This window comes from Archocentrus centrarchus, chromosome 3 (genome assembly GCF_007364275.1).
Source record: "Archocentrus centrarchus isolate MPI-CPG fArcCen1 chromosome 3, fArcCen1, whole genome shotgun sequence".
NCBI classification, from domain to species: domain Eukaryota; kingdom Metazoa; phylum Chordata; class Actinopteri; order Cichliformes; family Cichlidae; genus Archocentrus; species Archocentrus centrarchus.
In genome coordinates, this window is record NC_044348.1 from 23,643,811 (window position 1) to 23,667,687 (window position 23,877).

The window sequence follows — 23,877 nt, forward strand, 5'->3', positions numbered from 1 at the left end:
TCATAGAAATTCAAGTGAAGGGAAATATAGAAATTCAAGTGAAGAGGGAAAACTCAGGTATTCACACATTTTGTGGTGAATGACAATATGCAAGATGAAATTTGGTGTTTAAAATTCAATTAAGCTGCTTATATTGGGATTTAGTGAAGACGGGTCATTTTGACCCGGAGGACACGGGGTGTATACAGAAAATGAGGACAACAGGAGGGTTAACAAGTTGCACTGTGATCAGACACTACTCATAGCCATCAACAAGCTTCTGGCATAATTCTGGATATTTTACCACTCTTCTTGGCAGGAGTGGTACACATTTCAGTTGGTTGGTTTCCTGGCACAGACCCGGCTTTTAAGCCTAGTCCACAAATTTCCAAAAGGGTTGAGTTTGGGGCTTTGGGAAGGCCATTCCAGAAGCTTAATGTTAGCCTGCTTTATCCATTCCAAAACCAGTTTTGATGTGTTTTTCGCATAACTGCCCTGCTGGAATACCCAATTAGATCCAAGTTTCAACTGTTTACCTGTTGATCTGAGGTGAAGTTGAGGAACTTGGAAGTAGTCATCCTCCTTCATTATTTCGTCCACTTTTTGCAATGTACAAGTACCACTGGCAGCTTGGTATCTGCAGGTGTTCACTGAGTTCCTTTTCCCATTGTTCTGTCAAACAAATCCTTTTTTATGCTGTCAAAGAGAAACTACCAGTTGTAGTCAATCATGATCACAATGAGAAGTTAATAGGGCCTGGTCTTGTTAAGATATTGCAGAACCTTCAACATCACTTATTAAAAGATTTAAGTGAGTGTGTGTATATATTTGGGCCTATATGTATACTTTTGACTCTGTGGGGATTAGAGGAAATCCAAAATAAAATCAGACTTTTGCACCCAATTCTACTTTTTTTTTTTTTAAGTAATTATAGATGTATGCTGTACAATCATTCCAGGAAAAGAACAGTTCACAGAAATCATTAAAAGCTCAAAATTAGCATGACATTCATGCCCATGATGTAAACTTCTGACTATAACTGTATATGACTTTTTGTTTTGTTGTTGTTGTTTAATTTCTATTAATGCACTTGCACTCTTTCTCTACTTCCATCTTATCAGACCTTTTTTTTGGCATGTTCGCATGTGATGTGCAGGAATCTCTAGCTCTCCATGTCTTTCTCTCATTGTTAAAGTGTTTCCGATCTTTACTTGTCCAGGAAATGGTTCATTTCTTCATCCCCTTGTTTTCTCACTTCCTCCATGATCACTCCCTCTCTCCCTCTGTCTTCCTTTCTTTCTGTGAGTTTTTTTTTTCTTGCTTTTGACTCTCCACTGAAATATGGTCTCATTCTATCTTACTGCCTGCCTCCCAGTGTGGGATATTGTCTATCTGTCTTGTTGTACGGTTGCTGAGAGCTCATCTCAGGGCCGTCAGCTGTAATTCAGTTGTCACACTCCCTGTTATCTCCAATTCACTCTGCACCGCTCTGTCCATCTCCACGCCACCGCCCGGCAACTCTGTTACTTACGACAACGTTGTTGCCGTTGACAACCCTGTCAGGTTTGTTACTGTCAGGATGGTGCACCACAAGGGAAAGGGCCATGCCTGCTTGAGCTGTATTTTTATAAAAAGATTTTTTTTTTCTGTTGTGTTTATTTTTTCCTCTTTTTCTAACCTCATTGTCTACATGGCTGCCAGCCTAGACTGACTGACACTTAAGTTTTTGAAATCCATTAAACAGTTATATTTATTTCCTTTTAGTAATTAGATTTCATTTATCTGACAAGAAGGTCCTTGTCACATATAATAACGCACAATTATTTTTTAAAAATTACAAGGTTTTATTTGGCTTTCTGGCGGTGGAACTGTATAATTAATTAATTAATTTTCACTGAAAGGAGGCTATTGAATAGACATGCAGCCTTAAAAGCAAAGCATAAGTTTCAGTTTCCAAAATCATTATAAAAGTGAAACATCAATATTTCTGTGATTAATAGTTTGAGATTTTGAGCCATCTATTTTATTTGCTTTTTTAGCCCAGTTTCGAGCCAGTGGTCTGTGGTGACTTACAGAAAAGGAAGACTGTCAACCATTTCTCATACACACTAATCCAGAAATACTGGTGGAGCCCGCAAATGGTCAACTTACTGAACATCTGGACCTGGGGAGCACCAACAAGGCTTTACTTGCTAACATGCTAAAAATGTTTTTTAAATGTTTCTTCACACTTCTAAGAGATGGTACTCTAATGGTACTCATGGTACTCTAAGTCCTCTGCATCACATTTTCACCATGGCGATTATTAGGAGAACACGTCTCTGATAACTTATATATCTGCGTATTTGTGTGTAGTAATGTACAAATCACAACTGATCTCAGAGCAGTGAAAGCTGAGTCCAGGGTCTCCTGTCAGTCTCCCATCAAAGACCAGAGGTTTATCTACAATGGGCAAGCACAACAAACCAGAAAAAGCAGCTGGCCTCTTAGCTTGACAAACTCCAACCTTTGTTAACAGGACACAGACACACTCATGAAATTATCAGAAACTATAGATTGCAGTAGTTCAGAGTCAACCTATCTTCCAGAAACATTAGCTGTCTGCAGCCACAAGAAGGCAGTAATTACAAGCGACGGTAGAAGCGTTATGGGGCAGAATGCTGTTTAAGATGAAAGTCGCGGATCACAGTCAAAATGAAGTTTGGCACATAAACCCGGTGCTTCTTGTTCATTCGGCATGAAGATGGGATTGAGTCTCATCTAAATCTCAGGAAAAGTAATTTGTTATATTTATTGTATTTTGTGTATTGTATTAAATTAAATTGCCATCAATCAAGGCACTAAAGCCCATGCATTTGGAGGATAATTTATGTTTACTGTAATTCAGTTCAGTGCTGGGAATTACAGTAAATTTTAAAACTTTCCCTCTCACTGTGTGTGCATTAACAAATATAATTCTAAAACAACAAAACAGACAAGAAAAACTCTGTAAACAAAATATTCAATAGCTGTGTTTGTTAACAGTGCAAAATGGATTAATTTCACTTAAAGCCTCTCACAATTTGCTTTTAAGCCTATTTCTTCTCATGGTCCGCCTTGATGTCATGTTTCTGTCATTGTTTCCCTTTTTCTCTAGAAGCACAGGCAGTGACTATAGTGCATAGTTTTCTTTATGTTTTACTCCAGTACGATTAAGTTTTTTTGTATATTTTGACTTATGTCTGTTATGTTGTGGGGTGAGAACAGCACGGACATGAACAAGAATAGCCTCCATTAGCAGCTGTTTCACTTTTTTTTTTTTAACCCTCCAGGTGACAGATAAGGGTTACAGTATGTAGATGCGTAGCCGTCAGCACTACAGTGCCAATGCGCTACCACACTGAGACACAACAACTTGTAACCTGGAAACTGGTTCCAAGTTGATTATCCTGGATTTTTGTTTCTTGTAGTAAAATTGCTTTTTCTGTCTTTCTTCATTTTTGATAAAACCATTTAGTTAGTTTTAGGCACCACAATCTTCTTGGTTAGATTTAGAAAAAGATCATGATTTGGAATAAAATAGAACCTTCCACACTGCAGAGCACACGTTAGCTCCATTTCCCACTTTGCTAGGTTCCCGCTGTGACAAATTCCACCACTGCCATGTGCCCCCTAAAATAGTCATCTTACATGTTTACAGCTATTTCACACTGTGCTACAGTACTTTTCATTGCCAATAACAGTATGATATATCAGCAATACAATAACGGCTATTTTTTTTAATGAGCAAAATTTTTTTGTGACATTTTTAAAAGATATTTACAGGATTTTTTTACTGGAGGGGTTATCGATTATCTTTTATCTCAAACAGACCTTATTGTTCAAAGTTTCCCATGAGTCTTCTAAAAGGTAAAGATAAAAGAAAAAGTAAAGGAGAAGGAGCTGTGACAAAGTTAAGAGGAAAAAAACAAAAAAAGAGACTTTGCACACAAACAGAAGAGGAACGAATCAATGGGTTTGAAAATAATAGCTGGGCACTGCTAACTTAAATGTTTCAGAAAACATAATGATGCTAATAAGTCAGCATCCGGTGAATCTGCTGTAGCTCACATACATACTATTATTATAGGATTATTATGTAATAAAAAAAGCTTTTAATGGATGATGGCCAAAAGGATATGGCAACCAAGCATGGTGAGTCTTACAATTTACTGATGCTAAAATCAACAAGTAGGGCAGGAAAACAAACAGGTCTCCATACCCTTATCACACACTCTGTGTGATAGGGGTTCTTCACTACCATTACTTCAGCCTTCCTCTCCTCCCCTCTTGGGCTCCTGTGGCTGAGATCAATTGTATTCCCACAGTGCAGTCAACGCACGCACACACAAAGACACACACAGCAAACACAACAATAAACGCCTGCCTGGCTCTGGCATCGGGGCTCAGAGGCTTGCCAAAACAGCCAATCTGTCTGGACCTCACAGCCTCACAGACTGATGGAAAGCACACACCGCTTAGTGTGTGTGTGTGTGTGTGTGTTTCTTTGTGTGCACGTGTCTGTGATTACAGAAGAAAGAGAAAAAAAAATGTGGTGAAAAAAGGGAAAAGAAGGATGGAGGAAGCAGGATTATGTCTGAGTGTGCACTTTCTCCACTTCCTAACCTGCTCCACAAAGCGCAGACAGCTAATGAGATAAATTTTTGGAATAAAGAATAGAGGGAATTGCATTTTTTTTTTTTAAATACTGCATTTTTAAAATTTACTGCATTAACATGTTTCCTTATATACCTCAGACTTCTGCACCAGTGTTAAATTATTTTCCATTCAATTCAGTTCAGTCTTATATATATAGTGCCAATAGTCGCCTCAAGGCGATAAAAAAAATAAAAATTACACTTGCTTTCAAAAGACAAAAACCAAGTCCTTTCAGACTATTATCTCAGAAAATTACATCCGTAGACTCCGCTTTCTCAATAAATACATAGAAATATAAAATTGAAATAAATAGAGTGGCAGATGTGGAAACAAAGTAAATTATACAAAGATGTACAGAACAGAGAAATACACAGGGGGGCAATGAGAGGGAGAGGTATCAACAGATGGACACAGAGATGGAGAGATTGTAAAAGTGGAAAGCAGACAGTGAGTTGCTTTTTTATCTTCTATAATATTTATCTAATGAGCATATTTTGCTATTCCTCATTGAGCCCCTTGTTTGTCCTTGTACACCACTCACTGCTTAGATTAAATCCATCCAACTAGGTCACGCCATTACTGCTGATTCAACGCACTGGGACAAGGGGATTGATTGATTTTTATATCATAATCCTACCCTGGGATTTTAGTACTGGCTTCTGCCCTCTAGTAACTGTCGTCAGAGACCAAATCCTCTTCCCTTGCCTCTCATAAAGAAAAACATGGGGGCATACTCTAGAGCTTGTCATGTTATTTAAAGTGGTGGAGTACAGGGGTTTAAGGGGTAATGGAACATGGACTGGATGTGTGGAGGGATGGAGTAATACCTTAGATAGCTTTAGACTGATTTTCACCATAAGTGAAAAATTCCTTTTACTTTTCAATACTAGTTTCAGTGATGCGTTGCTTGTTTTAAAAGTAGGAAAATGCTCATGAGAAAATATATACATGTCAAAACTCATAAATCAACCAACTCATAAATCAATAAGCTTCTTATAAGCTTCTGCTCTATATTTTAAAAGATTCAAATGCATTTTCCCTTCACACCTTTCCACCATATTCATACATGACTGCATGAAATAGAAAGAAAGAGGACAGGGTGATTTGTTTTTACCAAGTTGGCTCAAAGGGAATAACTTGTGTCATATATAATATTATTAATCTGACCCTAAATGTTCTTTAGTAGTGGCCTCTACAAGTGGTTGCATATATTCTCTGTAAGGACATAGTACAGCGAAAAGGTTCTTCCCTATGAAAAAAAAAATGGAAAATTGTTTTCAACCAAAAAAATTAATTTTTTTGAATAATTTTACAGTTAATACTGATCACAGACTTCTGACAGGTTCTTACTGCGTGCCTTTGATTAACTTAGAAAGTTCAATTATTATGTAGCTCCATGTGTCAATGTAGACGTCTCTTTAAGGATTTTTTTCTTCTGCTGACATAAATGGAACAAATATAAAAAAAAAAACACACACAAAAACAAAACAAAACAAAACAAAAAACAATGCTTGAATGTAAATGGCAGATATGTTGCATAAAAGAGGAAGAAAACACACACACAGCCCCCCCCCCCCCCCCCACACACACACACACACACATTGAGAGGACATAGTTTGCCAATACATCTGAAGTGTGTGAGTTGATTTAGTGCTTTATTGATTCTTATAACACATACTACAGTATACCTTCAAGATAATATGGCAGTTGTACAATTGCATGATATATATTATTATTATTATCAATAGGTGGCTAATCCTACTGCAAATGAATTCCCCCTTGGAAAGCTGAAGATCAATGGGCAATCTGCAATAATCCTCAGTACACTAAAACCTCTGCTAGGACGTTTTATTGCACCTGTGCAGTCAGTTTTATGTAAGGCTATAATCCATGCCCAGGAAGGGTTATGTGAAAAAGAGAATCAGAAAGAGAGAGGGAGAGACCAGGCACATATTTAAACATAATTTAAAAACCCAAATATTGTATTAAAAGTGCTACCTGTGTAGCCATGATAATATTGACTCTTTTAATTTTTAATTAATTATTTTTTTTTTATTTACATGGAAGTTTAATGAATGGTATATCTGGGCTGCACAAATCTGACAGCATGTAAAACATTTCACTATTCAGTTCGTAAATTTCTCTGACATCTCTTTATCACTCTCAAATTCACTCCAGTTAGGGGATCACACTAGGGATATGTACAGCCACCCCACAGGCAAAAATTGATTTGCTCTCAAGACTGCCTTGATCATGTTTTTGTGAAGTCATTGGTTGGGGCTTTAAAAGTCTGAGAATTTTAGTTCTGTACTCTTTGAATTTGAACTTTAAAGTTTTAGAAAATATAGCTTTAAACATCCAAGGAATTTTGAATAAGGCTGTTTTCAACGACAGTTTGCTTTACACTTTCAAAATTTCACACTTTTATACCCATGAGCAACATTGTTGGATAACCTGCATATCTAAATTAGATCCATCCATGTCAGAGTATTTTGTTTGTGGCTTAAAATTATACATTTCAATAGAGTTGTCAAAAAAAAACCACACGACTTCTAAGTGACAAGGTCTGCCATTTCTTTTGTTCTTGTACGGTGGAGCTTGTGCAGGTCCTTTGCAAATATCTGACACACATTTACATCAATATTCAATGAATTAGGTGTTTCTGCCATGTTGAAAACTGCAGTTGAAATCTGTCAGCCTTATAATTAAAGACCAAATAAGAAATAATCAATTTCTTCAAATTCTTTCTTTCCTATATCAATTTTTCATTCTCTTCTTTTCATCACTCTGTTGCTCATGTTGTTAATTGTGCAAAAGTTTAAAAAGTTTAAAATCCATATGAATGTCTTTAATTCTCCATCTTACAGTTGCACTCTAAAGCACCTTCAGATGACCATTATTGTGACTGGTGCAATATAAATAAAACTGAACTGAAATTGAATGAACCTCTAAGAAAGCAGCATATTCTAAGGCTGAGCACTGTTTTGTCTCCAATGTAGTATTCATTTCCTTGTCTTGCTTCAGGATATTTTTTTCTGTTGTAATAGCCACCAACTCTTCATTTTACAATCACACCCGGAAAATGTCCTCATGTTACCACCAATGATGAGCAACAAAGTTATGATTGCTACTTGATCTCCAAACCCAGAGGCCAGTCTACAATTCTGCCATGTTCCCGACTAACTCTGTGGTGGTAACAAGCACTCTGCGTTAGTACAATATACAAAGATATAGCTCTCGTCAGCTTACACCTCTCTCCAAACCTTTAAGTTTTTATTTCCAGCCACTTTCCTTCCAATAACCATGTTGCCTTTACGTTAGAGACAAATTTAAGGTAAATCTCAAACAGTTTACACAGCATGGCAGTGAGAGAGAAAGCAAGCCATAGAGTTTAAAAAACATGCATCAAAAAGGAAGGCTGAGGCTGAGGTAATGGCAGAGATGTGAACAGGTAAAAAGAGTGAATATTGAAGATACAGAGATGAAAAACTGACAGAGAATAAAGAAAGAGAGCAAGTCGAAGTGTGTGCATGGAAAAGAGAGGCATTTGTTACCTGGTTGTAAACCACTGTGATGCACATAAATCCCATTACTTTGGGAAAAGCACTGGCTGATCCTGCCGTTACCGTCACCCACACATCCCCAGGAAATTGAAGCTATAATTCTGAAATCCTTTCTTCCTGCCTATTGCCTAACTCTCACCTTTTTTTCTTCTTCTCAGATTTTTTCTCCATGTTTATATATATATATATATATATATATATATATAGTGGACTACATATTTAATTAGTTTATTTGTTTTGCAAATTAATGATAGATCCCATCAATAGTTTGCAGAAAATGTTGTGATGTGTCAAGTGGCTACTAGTCAGTTTAAAAGGTGGGTGTACTTGATCTTGCGTGGACACATTTTTACAATGAAGATGGACAAATGCTATAATTATTATGGCATCATTAGATTTAAGTGCACTGTGATGGACTGGCAACCTGTCCAGGGTGTACCCCACCTCTCGGCCAAATTAAACATGGGATAGACTCCAGCCCCCTGAATTGGATAAGCAGTTAAGAAAATGGATGAATGGATTGATAGATTCATGGACTTAAGCGATTTTTACACCCAGACAGGAGAAATCCCCAACAGGAGTCTGTGGATGGGCTATATACATTCTGGTTGATGACTTAACTCTTTAAAGACTATGGGACACAGAGGCAGGTTTACAACAGAGCTGAAAGGAACTCTTAACAGGTCCTTTATAAAACTTCCCAAAAGACCCACACTTTTATTTAAACCCAATCTTTCATCAGCCTGACCTGTCTTTTAACTGTGTATGTCCTAACTGTCTCAAAGATTGCAAACCTAACCTGGAAAAACCCAATACGCAGACACCTCAGACTTAATGATAAAATAAATTAGGACAACATACAGTAGGGCTGTGCTGCATTATATTCCCAAATAAATTGTATTTTTCTGTAAATGCACTGAAGAAACAAACAAATAACCGAGCACAACAGCTTCCATCGAGATTTGTTCAATGCTTTGAAGGCTTTGCAGACCCACAGGGGTTTACTTTCCTAGTGCTGTGATTTGATACAATGGGAGTAGACAGTGCTATTTATGTGCTGATTGCAGCTGTTACACCAGTGAAATTTCTTGTCAGCTTTGGAGCCATCACTAGTGAGGTTAGCTAAAGAGATATCCCATTTGTGCGTATGTGCGTGCGTGCGTGCATGTGCGTGTGCGTGTGTTTGCTTGCACATTTTAGCTACCCATTAGAGTGGAAGAATATTTGAGTATGTGTTTACGGCTCTGTGCACATTCTTGTATTAGCAGAAACATGCACCTGTAAACTAGTTTGTTGAACCTCTGCACCACTTTCATTACACCGATTGCAATCTGGTAAAAAAAAAAAAAAAAAAAAAAAAGAGCGAGAGATTAGATAAGAGGATGTACTGCATAAGGACTATTAGAGGAATGAATTGCTTCCTGTACCCTGTTGGTTTGGTCTCTCATTGAGGATTAACTGTCTCAGGTTGATAAAAGCCTGGATTCTTGTCCTCTAGAGCCCATTTAAAAATATACGTATATATATCCAAATAATACGTGTTGCCAGCACAGTTATTGAGATACTAAAAGTGCGACGGACAGACGGACAGTGGAAACGTGATCCCCAAGTGTCTCCCTGCCACTCTGCAGGCGACGCAACAAAACTAGAAAAATATGGATTAAAGTTGGTAAATATGCACGTTTTAAATGTCCAGCTCTGAGAACCAGCTGTGCAAAGGGCTGATTTGATTTCTACAGCTGAATACTTTTTAATTTTTTGTAACTGATGGAAAACTGATACATTGTTGAAGCCCTTTTAATTTCTCAAGGACCTTTTTGAAGTATTGCTAGTGTTTTTCCCAGATGACAGGCTGCACACATTGCTGCTGATAATTAAAACTCATATCACTGTGGCTTCAGTCAAGCATCTAAACCTTACAAAAGTGTAAGCCTCTTTCATCCTCCCATTAAAATGGCACTGGTAAGTAAATATGATGTTAATTATACAAAATTAATGGGAGGAAAATGTTCAGGAGTAAACTTTAATGATTACCTATAATTTTTTTGCCTCCATTAAATAAAAATATATAAAGTCATAACCTTTTGCTGTTTTCTAAGCCAGTTCAAGTAAAAGAACCATTATTTTAAGTGAAATTGACATTTATTGGAGATTGCATGCAGTATATAATTCAAAGATCCAGTTTGAACACATTTTGACAGGATACACCAGCTTTTATTTATTTATTTATTTATTTTGTCATTTTTGTGCTATCACTTAGCCAGATAGTTAAAGGCAGAGTTAGAGTTACACAGACAATTTCAAACCAGGGAGCTGTACTGTAACAACCAAAGATTAGGAACTTGTGACCAGTGAAGCAGCTCCAGCAGAGAAACTGTGGATTGACTGCTTTGCCCCAGGGTGTTTTTACTCTAGTTGATGAGGGAGGTGGAAACGTTCCTGTTCTACTGTACTAAAAAGATCTTTGCAGCCACTTGAGGGACTTAAACAGGTGACATTTTGGTCACAAGCTAATTTCTCTCAATGGTAACCTTGTTTCACCCCATCTACACCCTGTGGCAAGATATGCAAAAAAACCTATTATAAGATATTGGGAGTAGTGTTGCAGCCTACTAGAACATTTTGAGTCCTTTAAAACTGTTTACATTTACACTGAACTAAAATGCATAACAATATGAAACATGCTTTTTACCATCATTGAACTGTAAGAAAAGCCATATTTGATGCTCCATGTAAGACAGACTCCTTTTAAACTTAATAGCAACACTGACTGCCAGAATTATTATGTGTAGAGCATTTGACTAAACAACCATTTAGTGGGTTTACATAGCTCAAAATTCTCAACTCCTTGGAGCCACCTGCAAGCAGGTCATAGTTGAACTAAAAAAATGTGTTGACTGCAACAGATTTGAGAATGTCAGACAAAATAAATGAATAAGTATTATAGAATATGACCAACAGACTGCATTCTGATTTCATTGTCACTCTGGAGGCATTTCTTTCCTCCAGGTCCCCAAAGCTCCTCTTAGGTGATTAATGTCACTTTTTTTCTTTTCACTCTGTCCTCTCTCACACTTTGGCCCTGTTTTCTCTCTTTTCTCTTAGTTGTTTGATAGTCTACTGTGTCGTATGCGTCCCCATCCTCACTTCTCTGCCACTTTTTTTTTTTTTTATTTTTGAACATGCTGGGGTCCAATCGATCTCTGTCTCTGCCAACAGCATTTTTCAGCCTCTTTTGCAGTAGCATTACGGGTCATCTTGTACTTTTCTGTTAGGTCAGTCATAGGAAATGGATGCAGTAACTAGGGGATGGTATGAGAGCAGAGGAGCAGAGACCTGAATTACCTCTGGTACAATGATTAGCGTGTACTGAGAAATGCTGTATATTCAGACCTTCGTGCTAAGACACGCAGAACAAACAGACACTGAGATACAAACATTCAGCAATTTCAAGCCTGCTGTTTACTGTTTTGAGTGTCTCAATAATTTTAACTCAGGTATTGGTAATGTTTTATGTCATGTCATGTGTTTTATTCTATAGCTGTAGTATTTATTATAGCATTTTTTTATTTAATGTGTTTGACTATTGTATTATTCTTTAAGGCAGGTATTTGTTGCACTTTATGACCTTGTACTGTTTATTTACTGTATTGTTCTGTCTTGTTTTGAGTGGTTTTCAATTTGCAATTTTGCACTTACTCGACCTGTGCGAAACATAATTACATCCCAGTGTATTTTAATATGACTGGATTGACAAAGTGAATTTGAACTTGAAACATCCTCAAACACATATTTATGCATATTATCTATTAACAGCATCTTGTAGGCGGAACAAACTTAAAGTTTTTCTTTGAAATAAAATTTATACAGTAAAAGTGGCCTCCATAGAAATATCCACAACTGATTTTGAATTTTTTTTTTATTAATAGCTGAACATTACTCCCATTTACACTACTTTTGTTTCTTTCTTTCTTTCTCTTGCTTTGAAAAAAAAAGCAAATATTGTGCAGCAAACACCTGTATAGCAACACTCTGATAAAATATAAAAGCTGTAGGATTTATGTTTACAGTCCAGAATGTCAGATAACAACACTTGCACCCATTTTCAGCTGAAAAAAGTAATGTCATTAATTAAATCTTATACCCATCCAACAATGCCTCTGAATCACAATGTTCCACATAGCACAGAAAAAGGTGATTTCCTCTCCTCTCACATTCTTCCTTGTTTCTCTGACCTACAGCTCCACCAATGATTCGGCTGTCAGTGAATGATACAGTGGTGGTGGATCCTGGCCAGGATGTGCACATAACCTGTGAGGTGACAGCAGGTTTCCCTCTGCCCACTGTGATATGGTCACGTTACCCTGGCCCTCTTCCCCTCAGTGCTCAAGTTCGAGGAGCAACGCTGATCTTGAGAGCTGTCACACCAGCAGATGCAGGCTTCTACAACTGCACGGCTGTCAACAATGTGGGCAACCCTGCACGCAAGAACGTCAACCTCATTGTGAGGAGTAAGTAATGTGTGTGTAATCAATAATTGGATGTGTTTGGCGGTAAACAGTGCTAGCTTTGTGCTCTGTGAAACCTCGGTATAAACTAGCCCCAATTACATAATTTCCTGTAGCTGTCGATTTTTATCTGTGCATAACTACTCTAAAGAAACTGTGCATCAAGATTGTTTTTCAACCTGAATGTCTGCTTTGAGGGTTCTTGAAATACTTTCAGAATGAGTGTCAATTTCTTAAAAATATAAAGCACTGTGGCATTCATATATGGCAATGCTGTACAAAAAGGGCAAAAATGGTTCAGTCTTTACATAATTTAGATGGCTTTGTTCATCCAATAACAATTTAGGATTTTCATTCACTGACTTGTAACTAAAAATTGATGTTGCATTTAATTATTTTACTAGCCAGGGGGTAAAAATAGTTGACAAAGGCACAGTCAGTATCCTTTTCCTTTTGAGAACTCATACACACCTGATAATGGCTTTATGCAAAGTGCCTGTCTGGTCCTTGTTAGCTTCATTCATTGAAATCTGTGATTTTGTGAAAGTGAGTGTGTAACTAGCAGTTGATCCGTCATTACAGAAAGCTGATGTGAATCTTGTCAGAAGAGACGGGTTAAGTATTGCTCCTTTTTTTAATTTCCATGCTGTTAAAACAGAATACTTCCATTCTCTTTCTCCCCCTCTGGCTATTTTTAGCCCCTTTAATCATCTTTATTCACTCCAATTAGTTAGACTGGAGTGGAAGCAATTAGCAACAGTGTCTTATGTTAGTTAGCACTGTTGAGAGCGTATGTTGGATGGGTTTCTCCTGTTAGCTTAATGGGCCTGAACATACTGTCACACCAGCGCAGGTGGCGAGATGCTGAAAGAGAAACTCATTCACAGTCAGTGAGTTCATAAAGAAAAAAGTCTGCGGGTAGGTAGGTAGACAAGTGCACTTAAATACTCACGGAGTACACACACACACACACACACACACACACACACACACACACACACACACACACACACATTAATCAGGTAAAGTTGCAGGTTCATGTTAACCATATGGTCACTGCCTCATATCCATGGCTCCACCCAAGTATCTTGTTAACAAGCTCAAAAGAGTTTAAATCAAGCTCTCCTCTCCTCCTCACCGCCTGTCTCTCCCCTTAGTGGGGAAACAGAGAGCTGTTTTGTATTCAACATGGAAATCTGTTGGGGAAACGGAGCCTTTGAAACTGAAAATTAAATGTGACAGTGTGAGAGTTACTCTTTGTCCTTGATTTTGTTTCCCCCCCTCCTCCTTACCCTCCTGTTATTTTATTCTGCATTTGGCTCCTTTTGTCTTGGCTTCCTTCACAATTTGATTCTTCCCCTCTCACTCTTTTTCTTTCTTCTCTAATTTCCTCTTTCCTTTGGTACTAGGCAACCTCTTCAGTTTATTTATTTATTTATTTGTGTGTGTGTGTGTGTGTGTGTGTATGTGTGTGTGTGGGGGGGCATAATATATTAGCCATCCATCTCCATTCTTTCATTTCTTTTTAATTCAACAGTATTAATTCCTTCTCCTTGATCTCATTTCCTAAATGTGTTCTTTTAAATTTGTTTTCTTAATTTTAATTTACATGAACACTTTAAATGCTTAAGCAATCTTTATTAGGATGGAATACAGTCATTCAAGTCATACAGTCATTGATTTTTTGACACAACTGAGCAATCAAAAACTAAATCCCTTTGGGAACAGTGCTCATTAATAAAGGTGATACCAAAAAAAAAAAAAAGTTTACACAGATTTGACCTGCGTAAGAAATGTACCAAGAAGCATTTTTTGTTGCAGTTTGACAACAGAATAATGTCCTTGTATGCTAGACTTTGGCCACAATAATGGTGGAGACTGACAAAGCTTTCTTTGTTCTATGAAAAGAAGGTGCACTACCAGAAGAAACCCACACAGGCACAGGGAGAATGTACAAACTTTACAAAGAGAGGCACCACCTGGGGTTTAAATCAGGAACCTTCTTGCTGTGAAGCAACAGAGCCAACCACTCCAGTACCATGCTGCCCCTTGTGCCTGACATTAGTATGCACTCCAGTAATAAGTTCATTTTTTTGAATAGTAGTCCACCAGCTTCTGACATCTGGTTAAATTTTGGACCAAAAATCTTTGAAAAAAATTGAATCTATCAGATACAATTCAAACCAGTGATTTCAAACCATTCCCTTTCATACTAAAGTTGTATTCTAGTCTCTGTAAAAGTTATGTTATCGCTTATATTGAGACGATACAGAGACTAGAGTGAGGTCTAGCAGGACAAACACAGAGGCCAGTCCAGTTTCAGAGACCATGAGAAGATCACCTGGGTTCCTGGGGTGTTCCCTCATGGTCATCTTTTGTGTGTTAGGCTAATCTGTTAACCACTACACTACAGGAGCCATGAAAAATTTGAGAAATCACATTAAAAACTCTGTTTAAGGGGCAAGCTTGTTGAATTAATAACTGTAAGATGCAAAGTCCATGGGACAGCAGGGGAACCCAAAACAATTTTCCCACTCCCACAGTTCACAGTTGGTATGAGGGTCTTCTCTTGAGAAGCTTTCTTTGTTCTGTGGGAGGAAGCACAAAGAGAGTACAAAGAAGTACAAAGACATCCATATTAGGTTAGCTGGTAATTTGAAATTGGCCATGGATGTGAGGCAGATAAAGTGCTTTAAGTGGGTAGAATTAAGTTATGAATGAAAGTGTGACTTATCATCTAAGGCACTCTGAATGAGTAGTAAGATTAGAAAAGCACTACATAAATGTGATTATGTTACATTTACTTTTGACTTCTGATAATATTGTTGATGAATAAAATATTGCATGAGCTAATTTTCCATGTATTTATGTTGAGATGTGCCCACTGCATCTATGGCTCAAATGTTTGCTTGGTTAAATATACCAAAAATTCATACATTTCCATGGGTTGTACTTATTTATGTATATCACACCTACAGTAAAATTCCAAATTCTACATAAAGACCATGTGGAAATGAAAAGATAAATACAGATATTGGCAATTTTAGTAGTGAAAAAAAGACAGGCCTTGCCAGCGATGCCTGTTCCCCTTGTATATTATTTAGTTTTTATCATTTCTTTATTATTATATTTTTCAATGCCTTTTGCATCCAATGCCTCATACTCAAAACCAATTCAAACCATCATTTCAAACCATACATTCATAACTTAGTGAAAAAAAAGACAGACCTTGCCAGTGATGCCTATTCCCCTTGTATTTTATAATTTTTTTTTATTATTTCTTTATTATTATATTTTTCAATGCCTTTTGTACCCAATGCCTCACACTGTGGCATATATTTACTGTATCTTCTCTCTTCTTCTTCACTTTGCTACCACCATTCAAAGCAATGAGCAACCTGACCTTCCAGATTACACCAGATTCTAACAAGGACAGTGAAACCATTCAAATGGGTCGTGACCTTAAGCTCTCGTGCCACGTTGATGCCACCCCACAGGACAAGGTCAACTATACCTGGTACAAGAACGGTGTACCAGTCTTCAACTCGGATAGCCTGATTTTACTTCGCAGTGACCCAGACATGGCACCAGGCACCAGCAGCTTGGAGATTGTGGACATGAAATTCAGAGACTTGGCCACCTACAGCTGTGTGGCGAGTTTTCCAGGCAGCACAGTGCGAGAGCTTCGTGTTGATGTCAACATTTCTCAAAATAGCGGTAAGATTTTCCCTTTTTTTAAAAAAATATTTATCTCTATCAGACTAAAAAAAATTGTAATGTTTTTATGCCAGCTACAGAGATAGCTAACCCACATTTTCAAATGCAAACAAACCAATATATAAACTGCAATATACACTGTATTGCCAAAGGTATTCACTCACCTATCCAAATCATTGAATCCAGGTGTTCCAGTCACTTCCATGGCCACAGCTTTATAAAAACAAGCACCTAGGCATGCAGACTTCTTCTACAATCATTTGTGAAAGAATGGGTCGCTCTCAGGAGCTCAGTGTACTCCAGTGTGGTACCATGATAGAATGCCACTTGTGCAACAAGTCCACTTATGAAATTTCCTCACTACTAAATATTCCACAGTCAACTGTTAGTGGTATTATAACAAAGAGAAAGCGATTGAGAATGACAACAACATAGAGAAGGGAGAGGATCCAGTGCTCCAGGCAGTATAGTGCATTGTATATCAAGACTAAGTCAAACTATGAAGAAATACATATGGAATTATTTAGTAAACAAAAAAGTGTTAAACAAACCAGAATATGTTTTCTATTTTAGATTCTTGAAAGTATGCACTTTTTGCTTTGATGACAGCTTTGCACATCTTGGCATTCTCTCAGTCAGCTTTTTGAGGTAGTCACCTGGAATGGCTTTCAGTTAATGCTGTGCCTTGTCAAGAGTTAATTTCTTGAATTTATTGCCCTCTTAATGTGTTGGAGACCATCAGTTGTGTTGTGAAGAGGTATACAGTGAATAGTCCTATTTGAGTAATATTTTAATCCATATTATGACAAGAACTACTCAACTAAGTAAAGAAAAATGACAGTCCATCATTACTTTAAGAAATGAAGGTCAGTCAATCCAAATAATTTCAAGAACTTTGAAAGTATCTTCAAGTGCAGTCACGAAGACCATCAAACATTATGATAAAACTGGCTCTCATCAGGACCGCCCCAGGAAAGGAAGACCAAGAGTCACTTCTGTTCCACAGGATAAGTTCATCACAGTTACCAGCCTCAGAAACTGCAAGTTAACAGCACCCCAGATAAGAGTCCACCTAAATGCTTCACAGAGTTCAAGTAGCACAAACATCTCAACATCAACTGTTCAGAGAGGACTGAATCTGGACTTTAAGGTTGAATTGCTGCAAAGAAGCCACTTCTAAGGAAGATCAACAAGAGGAACACAAGGAATGGACATTACACCAGTGGAAATCAGTCCTTTGGTCTGATGAGTGCAAATTTGAGATTTCTGGTTCCAAAGCAATGTCTTTGTAAGACACAGAAAAAGCTGATGGATGGTCCCTACATGTGTAGTTCGTACTGTGAAGTATGGAGGAGGAAGTGTGATGGTATGGCGGTGCTTTGCTGGTGACACTGTTAGCAATTTATTCAAAATCCAAGGCAAACTTAACCAGCATGGCTAACACAGCATTCTGCAGAGACATCCCATCTGGTTTGCACTTAGTGGGACCATCATTTGTTTTTCAGCAGGACAATGACCCCAAACACACCTCCAGGCTATGTAAGGGCTTTTGACCAAGAAAGAGGGTGATGGAGTGTTGCATCAGATGACCTGGCCTCTACAATCACCTGAGCTGAACCCAATTGAGATGGTTTGCAATTAGCTGGACCGCAGAGTGAAGGAAAAGCAGCCAACAAGTGCTCTGGGAACTCCTTCAAGACTGTTGGAAAGTCATTTCAGGTGATTAGCTCATGAAGCTGATTGAGAGAATGCCAAGAGTGTGCAAAGCTGTAATCAAAGCAAAAGGTGCCGACTTTGAAGAATCTAAAACATATTTTGGTTTGTTTAATACTTTTAAGTTTACTGCATGATTACTTATTTGTTCCTTTATGTTGGCTTCAGTATTAATATACAATGTAGGAAACACAGTATCAGTCAAAGTTTGGACACACTTACTCATTCATATGAATAAGTGCATCCAAACGTTTGACTGGTACATTATATAGATGGACCAATGCATATTTGTCTATTAAGACTATGATCAAATGCAGATTCATATGGGCCAGTTAGCTGTAAATTGTGCATGCATGCATGCAATTAAGCTGCTGATCTTCATTACTAAGTGTATATGGTGGCAACTGCATAATGGAGGTTGGTTTGTTGATGTTTGAGTAATAAACAAATTTATAAAATAGACATGTTTGAGTTTTTGGCTGGAAATTCAGATGGACTTTTTTTTAACACCTAAAAGTGTTCTCTTTCTTTTTAACTTGAATTATTAATTGTTCCGGCTTTAATCTTATCTTTCACATAATTTTGCCTCATTCTCCAGGACTGTATATCTTTGCTTTCTTGTTGATGCGGTCTTTATGTACAGGGATCTAACTGTTTAAGTAAACAGTTAATTCACAAACAAATGCAGCTTCTGAATATTCATTGATTCATAAAGTAATTTGAACCAAAGGTTCAGGTACACAATGCGCTTATCCAAGGCAGTAAATGTGAACAGTTTTTTTCCAAAATCCAAAAGGTTGTAATTTATTATGAACTGTCTGAATCTTAACACTATCCATGCCAATGATGAAATATTCTAGCAATCAGTGTTTTCACATTGTGCAATAGTGTTACAACTCAAATGTTTTCACTTTCTTTTGATATATATGTATACATTTTCAAAGAACAAAAATATTCTTGGAGGTCTTGAATGATTGGTGAGTCGTAAGTCACTGGTAAGTTCAAAACAATGCTGTGGCAGGGAAAGTGTTAAGATAATAGTGTAGTGGGTTACACATTCAGGTAACAAGTGAAAGATCCCAGGTTTGGTCCCAGGAGGAGACACAAATTGCGTTGAGGTTGCGTCAGGAAAAGCATCTTGTATAAAAATCTGACAAATTAAATATGCAGTGCTATGTGCTGTGGTGACCCCTTGTGAATAGGGGAGCAGCTGAAAGTAGTGTCTTTATACAGACAGTTTCTGTATGCCCCCAGGTCAGCTTGCTGCTTTGATGGTTCAGTTATGTGTGTTCGTGTGCTTTTTCTTATGTGTGTTAAACCATAATATATACTTAATCCTGAGCAATATTATTTTTAATGTTCCCACATGTCATTAAAACTGTGTGATTGACCAATAAATTTGGCCTTTTAAATGTCAGTGTCTGTCATACAATTTTATTGTCCATCTGTCTCTGTTTCCCTAGTTTTTTCCAGTTTCTCAGTTTGCACTATCTGATATTTAAAATCATGTTTGCCTTTTGACTTGGTGTTAATGCTGTTAATTAATCTCAAATTTATTTTTGATCCAGAAAAAAATGGTCAGTTTCATCTTAGTTTAGCATCAAGGACAAGGAGATATAATCTTATCTTACAGCGCAAGGTTATGTATTTGTACTTGCACGTTTGCCATTGTTACTGGCTAAATCTTTTTCCAGTCAAAATTTCAACAATAGCAAAGGGTTTAAGGAATTATTGATGAAAATTATTGTATTTTCAGTTTATATGGAAGTAAGAAAAATAAAATCTAAACTTTGCCTTACTGTGCTTTTTTGCCCTTTCCTTCCCTACAGTCTCTCCTCCAGTGCTGTCAGTTCCATCCGGAGGTCAGGTTGTAAGTGTGCGTGAGGGAGGTAATGCTGAACTGGTGTGCTTAGTCGTAGATGGGAAACCACGTCCTCCCATACTGTGGTCACGGACAGAAAAGGACCTGCTAATGCCCTCAGGGAAGCCTATAGTGGAGACGCCTGATGGTCGCTTAAGGATAAAGAACATAAGCCGGGACATGATGGGAGCATACCGGTGCCAGACTGCTCCATACAACGGACTTAACATTAAACGCAGAGAGGCGCAGGTCCAACTCAATGTGCAGTGTAAGTATGGATCACAGTGCTTTCAAATCAACATCCAAAATTTGTTGCATTAGGCTGAAAGCATGTCTCTCACATTGAGAGCAACTAGTTTCACTTTTTTTTTAAAATTATTTTATTTATGTAGCACCAGTTAACAACAGTATTTATCTCAAGCTGCTTTAAAATGTAAGGTTAAAGTCCTACAGTATAAAAGAGAGAACTTCAACAGTCCAAATATCGTTTACTACCGATCACTTAGTGATGTAGTGAAGAGGGAAAAAAACAGCTTTTTGACAGGAAGAAACTTCTAGCAAAGGACAATCATCTAATGTAAGTGATTGGGAGGTAAATGGACAGCATAGAGGAATAAGTTAATTTTGACGACGTTCAAACAGAGACCTGTTTCTGTAAATTAAAGGACATATCCTGGTTTAAAAATATATTCTATTAATTTTCTACTAAATTTAAATGATCGCTTTTCTTTCCCCCACCCTCAGTGAAGTCACTACCTTCACAGTTCACTAAAAACTATGGACCCTAACAGCAGATATGAAATGTATGGCAAAGCAGAAATTGTAAAAGGTGGGACTGAAAGCAAATGAGGACATGTCGCAGTGGCTTAAAGGCAGTGTTCACCAAACCTACTGCTTTGCCTTTGCGAACATTCCACTGACGTCTGTCATTATAAAAGTCTCAGAGGATCTACTTTGAGAGAGGAGATGTGTAAAGTAACGCACAATTTTGATACTTTTTTCCTTCCCATGAGGTTATCTTATTTTACTTACTTTTACCATCTTGGAATTGTGACAGCTCTTACAAGTGCTAAGTCATAGAACCTGTGAGTACTGCGCATCGACCTGTATATATGTAAAACTGAGCAAACCGCTTGCAAAACTTTCAACTATTTAAAAAATAATATGTCTCCTCATTCAACTCATTTCTCCTTACCTGGATTATTTCAAGTAGATGTAGCCCACATACTACTGATCGGTATGAATGGGCCCTGAGTTCGTATTCAACGACAATTACTTAACCACTATAACATCACACACTCTACAATTGGAATTAACAATACCACACTTTAATTAGAAAACCACCAAAAACACACTTAAATCAATATTTCAGTTCTTTCAGGTCAATTAACGGTTCAACAATATATGTATCCCCACACACAACAGTCCCAAATAATGTTATTAAACAAAACAAACCCGTTGCAGGCCTGATTCGGAGCTCGGGTACGGTGAGACCAGAAACTTTGCGGTCCTTTCACTCAATTAGAGCCAAAATAAAATAATAAGCCAACAGTACCTTTTTCCAATATGGCGGTGCAAACGTTCAGTCCACGTTGTCCCACACAGGCAAGAAGCACAGGGAATACCCGTCTGGTCGCCGTTTCCCGCGTAGCCAGAGGAACTCTGAACTATAGGTAGCTCAGAGCGCTATCTGGGATCCTCTTTTGTCTGTGTGCGGTAAGAGTCAGCCGAGTCCTGTAGCGATTAGCCGGGCTAGCCAACCGCAGCTTTCCAGACGATCAGCGCAGCTAATTTCCGCTCGATTATCCAGCGAGCAAACCACGACTTTCAAGTCCAAACACTTACAGGCGTAGGCTGCGCCAAATTAAACTGTCCTCCTTCCGTCCACCTGGCCGATGTCCGAACACGGAGTACCAGTTTAACTCGCCATAAAACTTTCACTTTTCCAGTCAAAGTCTAGCGCACCTCTCTTCTCGGGTCTCTCTTTTTCCTTCTCCCTTGCGCACACACACACCACCTCCAATCAGCAGCCAGTACAGAAACAGGTGACTAAAATGAAACACTAGATTGGCTTTCCTTCACAACAAATGAAATAAACAAATAAAATAGAATATTTATGGCAAATTAATTATCTTAACACCTTAACATTTGAAATTTTAACATTCACATAAATGCATTTAACCACATTCAATCAACTTATTTATGTCCATTTCCTACAGGGCTACACCCTCCCCCATCAACACGTCTGATGTCCTCAGCAGACTAACATCTTAAGTAACTTAATGAACTGCATGGTAACAGGAAATGGGTAAAGTGTTTAACATTAGCTGTCTTTTTAGCCCTTTCCAATCTGTATCACAATACCTCTGTGTACAATAGTCAATGGTTGATCTCGAGATTTTCCTGGTTTATCATAGGTCAACCTTACTACTGGTTTCACTGACCTTTTGGGCCTAGTCCTCTTTGTAGGTAGTCTTGAGCCAGAGCTACTAGACTGTCTTACACCTTCATCACTGTTCGAACCATCGTCAGGCTCAGTGCTGGCTTCATGGTCAGTGTCACGGTCAGAGTCTACAGGAGAATGATCTGGTCGGTCAGAATAGTTGTCACTCAGTGGAATGCAGTCTCCCACCTGTTCCCCTCTACTCACAGTGTCATCCCTCCTCTGAACCATTTTCTCAAAATAAGTCCTATAGGGTCTAGATGGCAAACCACCCTCAAAATCAGATGACTCACTTGAACTCACCCCTTCATTTTGTATGGAATGATGGGTGCTAACCCTCTCAGGCCGCTTCTGGCTGTCTAATCTCTTTGCTCGCTTATTGGATGCATCCTGCGAGTACTCCATCATTGGGATTCGCACTAAGTCTCCTATAGGAAGAAGATTATCCCTATGTAATGTCCTGACTCTGTCCTTGCCATTCTGGGATTTTACTTTGTAGACTGGCAAGTTTGGCATTCTGGCCACAACAACATAGGGAACGTCACACCAGCGATTCTCAAGCTTGTGTTTCCCTTTTATTCCAAGATTTCTCACCAACACTCTGTCACCTGGCTCTAGAGTCTGGGCCACAAGTCTCTTGTCATAAGTCCTCTTGTTTCTCAAGTGCGACTTGCCAGAGGCTTCTGCAGCCAGCTCATAAGCCTTCTGCAAATCCTCCTTCAGTTTGGTGACATAGGAAGAGTGCTGATGTTCTGCCCTTTCATTTAGATGTGTCCCAAAACACACATCCACTGGAAGTCTAGCTTCTCTTCCAAACATCAAGAAGTACGGCGAATATCCGGTAGCATCACATTTAGTGCTGTTATAAGCGTGCACAAGATGTGTAACATACTGACTCCATTGCCGCTTCTTTTCCTGCTTCAGAGTCCCTAGCATTGACAACAAGGTCCTGTTAAATCGTTCGGGCTGAGGATCACCCTGAGGATGGTACGGAGTAGTCCGCGACTTCCGTATGCCAAGGATTTTCAGCATTTCCTTAATGAGTCTCGACTCAAAGTCTCGTCCCTGATCCGAATGAATCCGGGCTGGCAAACCGTAGTGCACAAAATACTTCTCCACCAAAACCTTGGCGACTGTGAGAGCCTTCTGGTTTTTGGTTGGAAATGCTTGGGCATATCTTGTGAAATGGTCTGTGATCACTAGCACATTACTTATTCCTTTGGAGTCAGGCTCCATGGACAGGAAATCAATACAGACCAACTCCATCGGCCCTGTGCTGACTATTTGGTGCAGTGGTGCCACTCTTTGGCATGGAGTTTTCCTCAAGAGGCACTCTCCACAGTTTTTTATGTAGTGTTCTGCCTCGACAGACATCTTGGGCCAGAAGAATCTGCTTCGGAGCATATCAACTGTCCT

At 38.4% G+C, this 23,877-nt stretch overlaps 1 protein-coding gene across 1 annotated transcript in view; it reads left to right on the top strand.

Annotated features, from left to right (window-relative positions):
* mdga1 (MAM domain containing glycosylphosphatidylinositol anchor 1) overlaps nt 1–23,877 on the top strand; it is a 238,551-nt gene that overhangs the window by 146,348 nt on the left and 68,326 nt on the right. Inside the window, exons 7-9 of the mRNA XM_030758507.1 lie at nt 12,461–12,730; nt 16,115–16,444; nt 19,987–20,286. Of these exons, the coding sequence (XP_030614367.1) occupies nt 12,461–12,730; nt 16,115–16,444; nt 19,987–20,286 (900 nt within the window). The remainder of the gene's footprint in view (nt 1–12,460; nt 12,731–16,114; nt 16,445–19,986; nt 20,287–23,877) is intronic.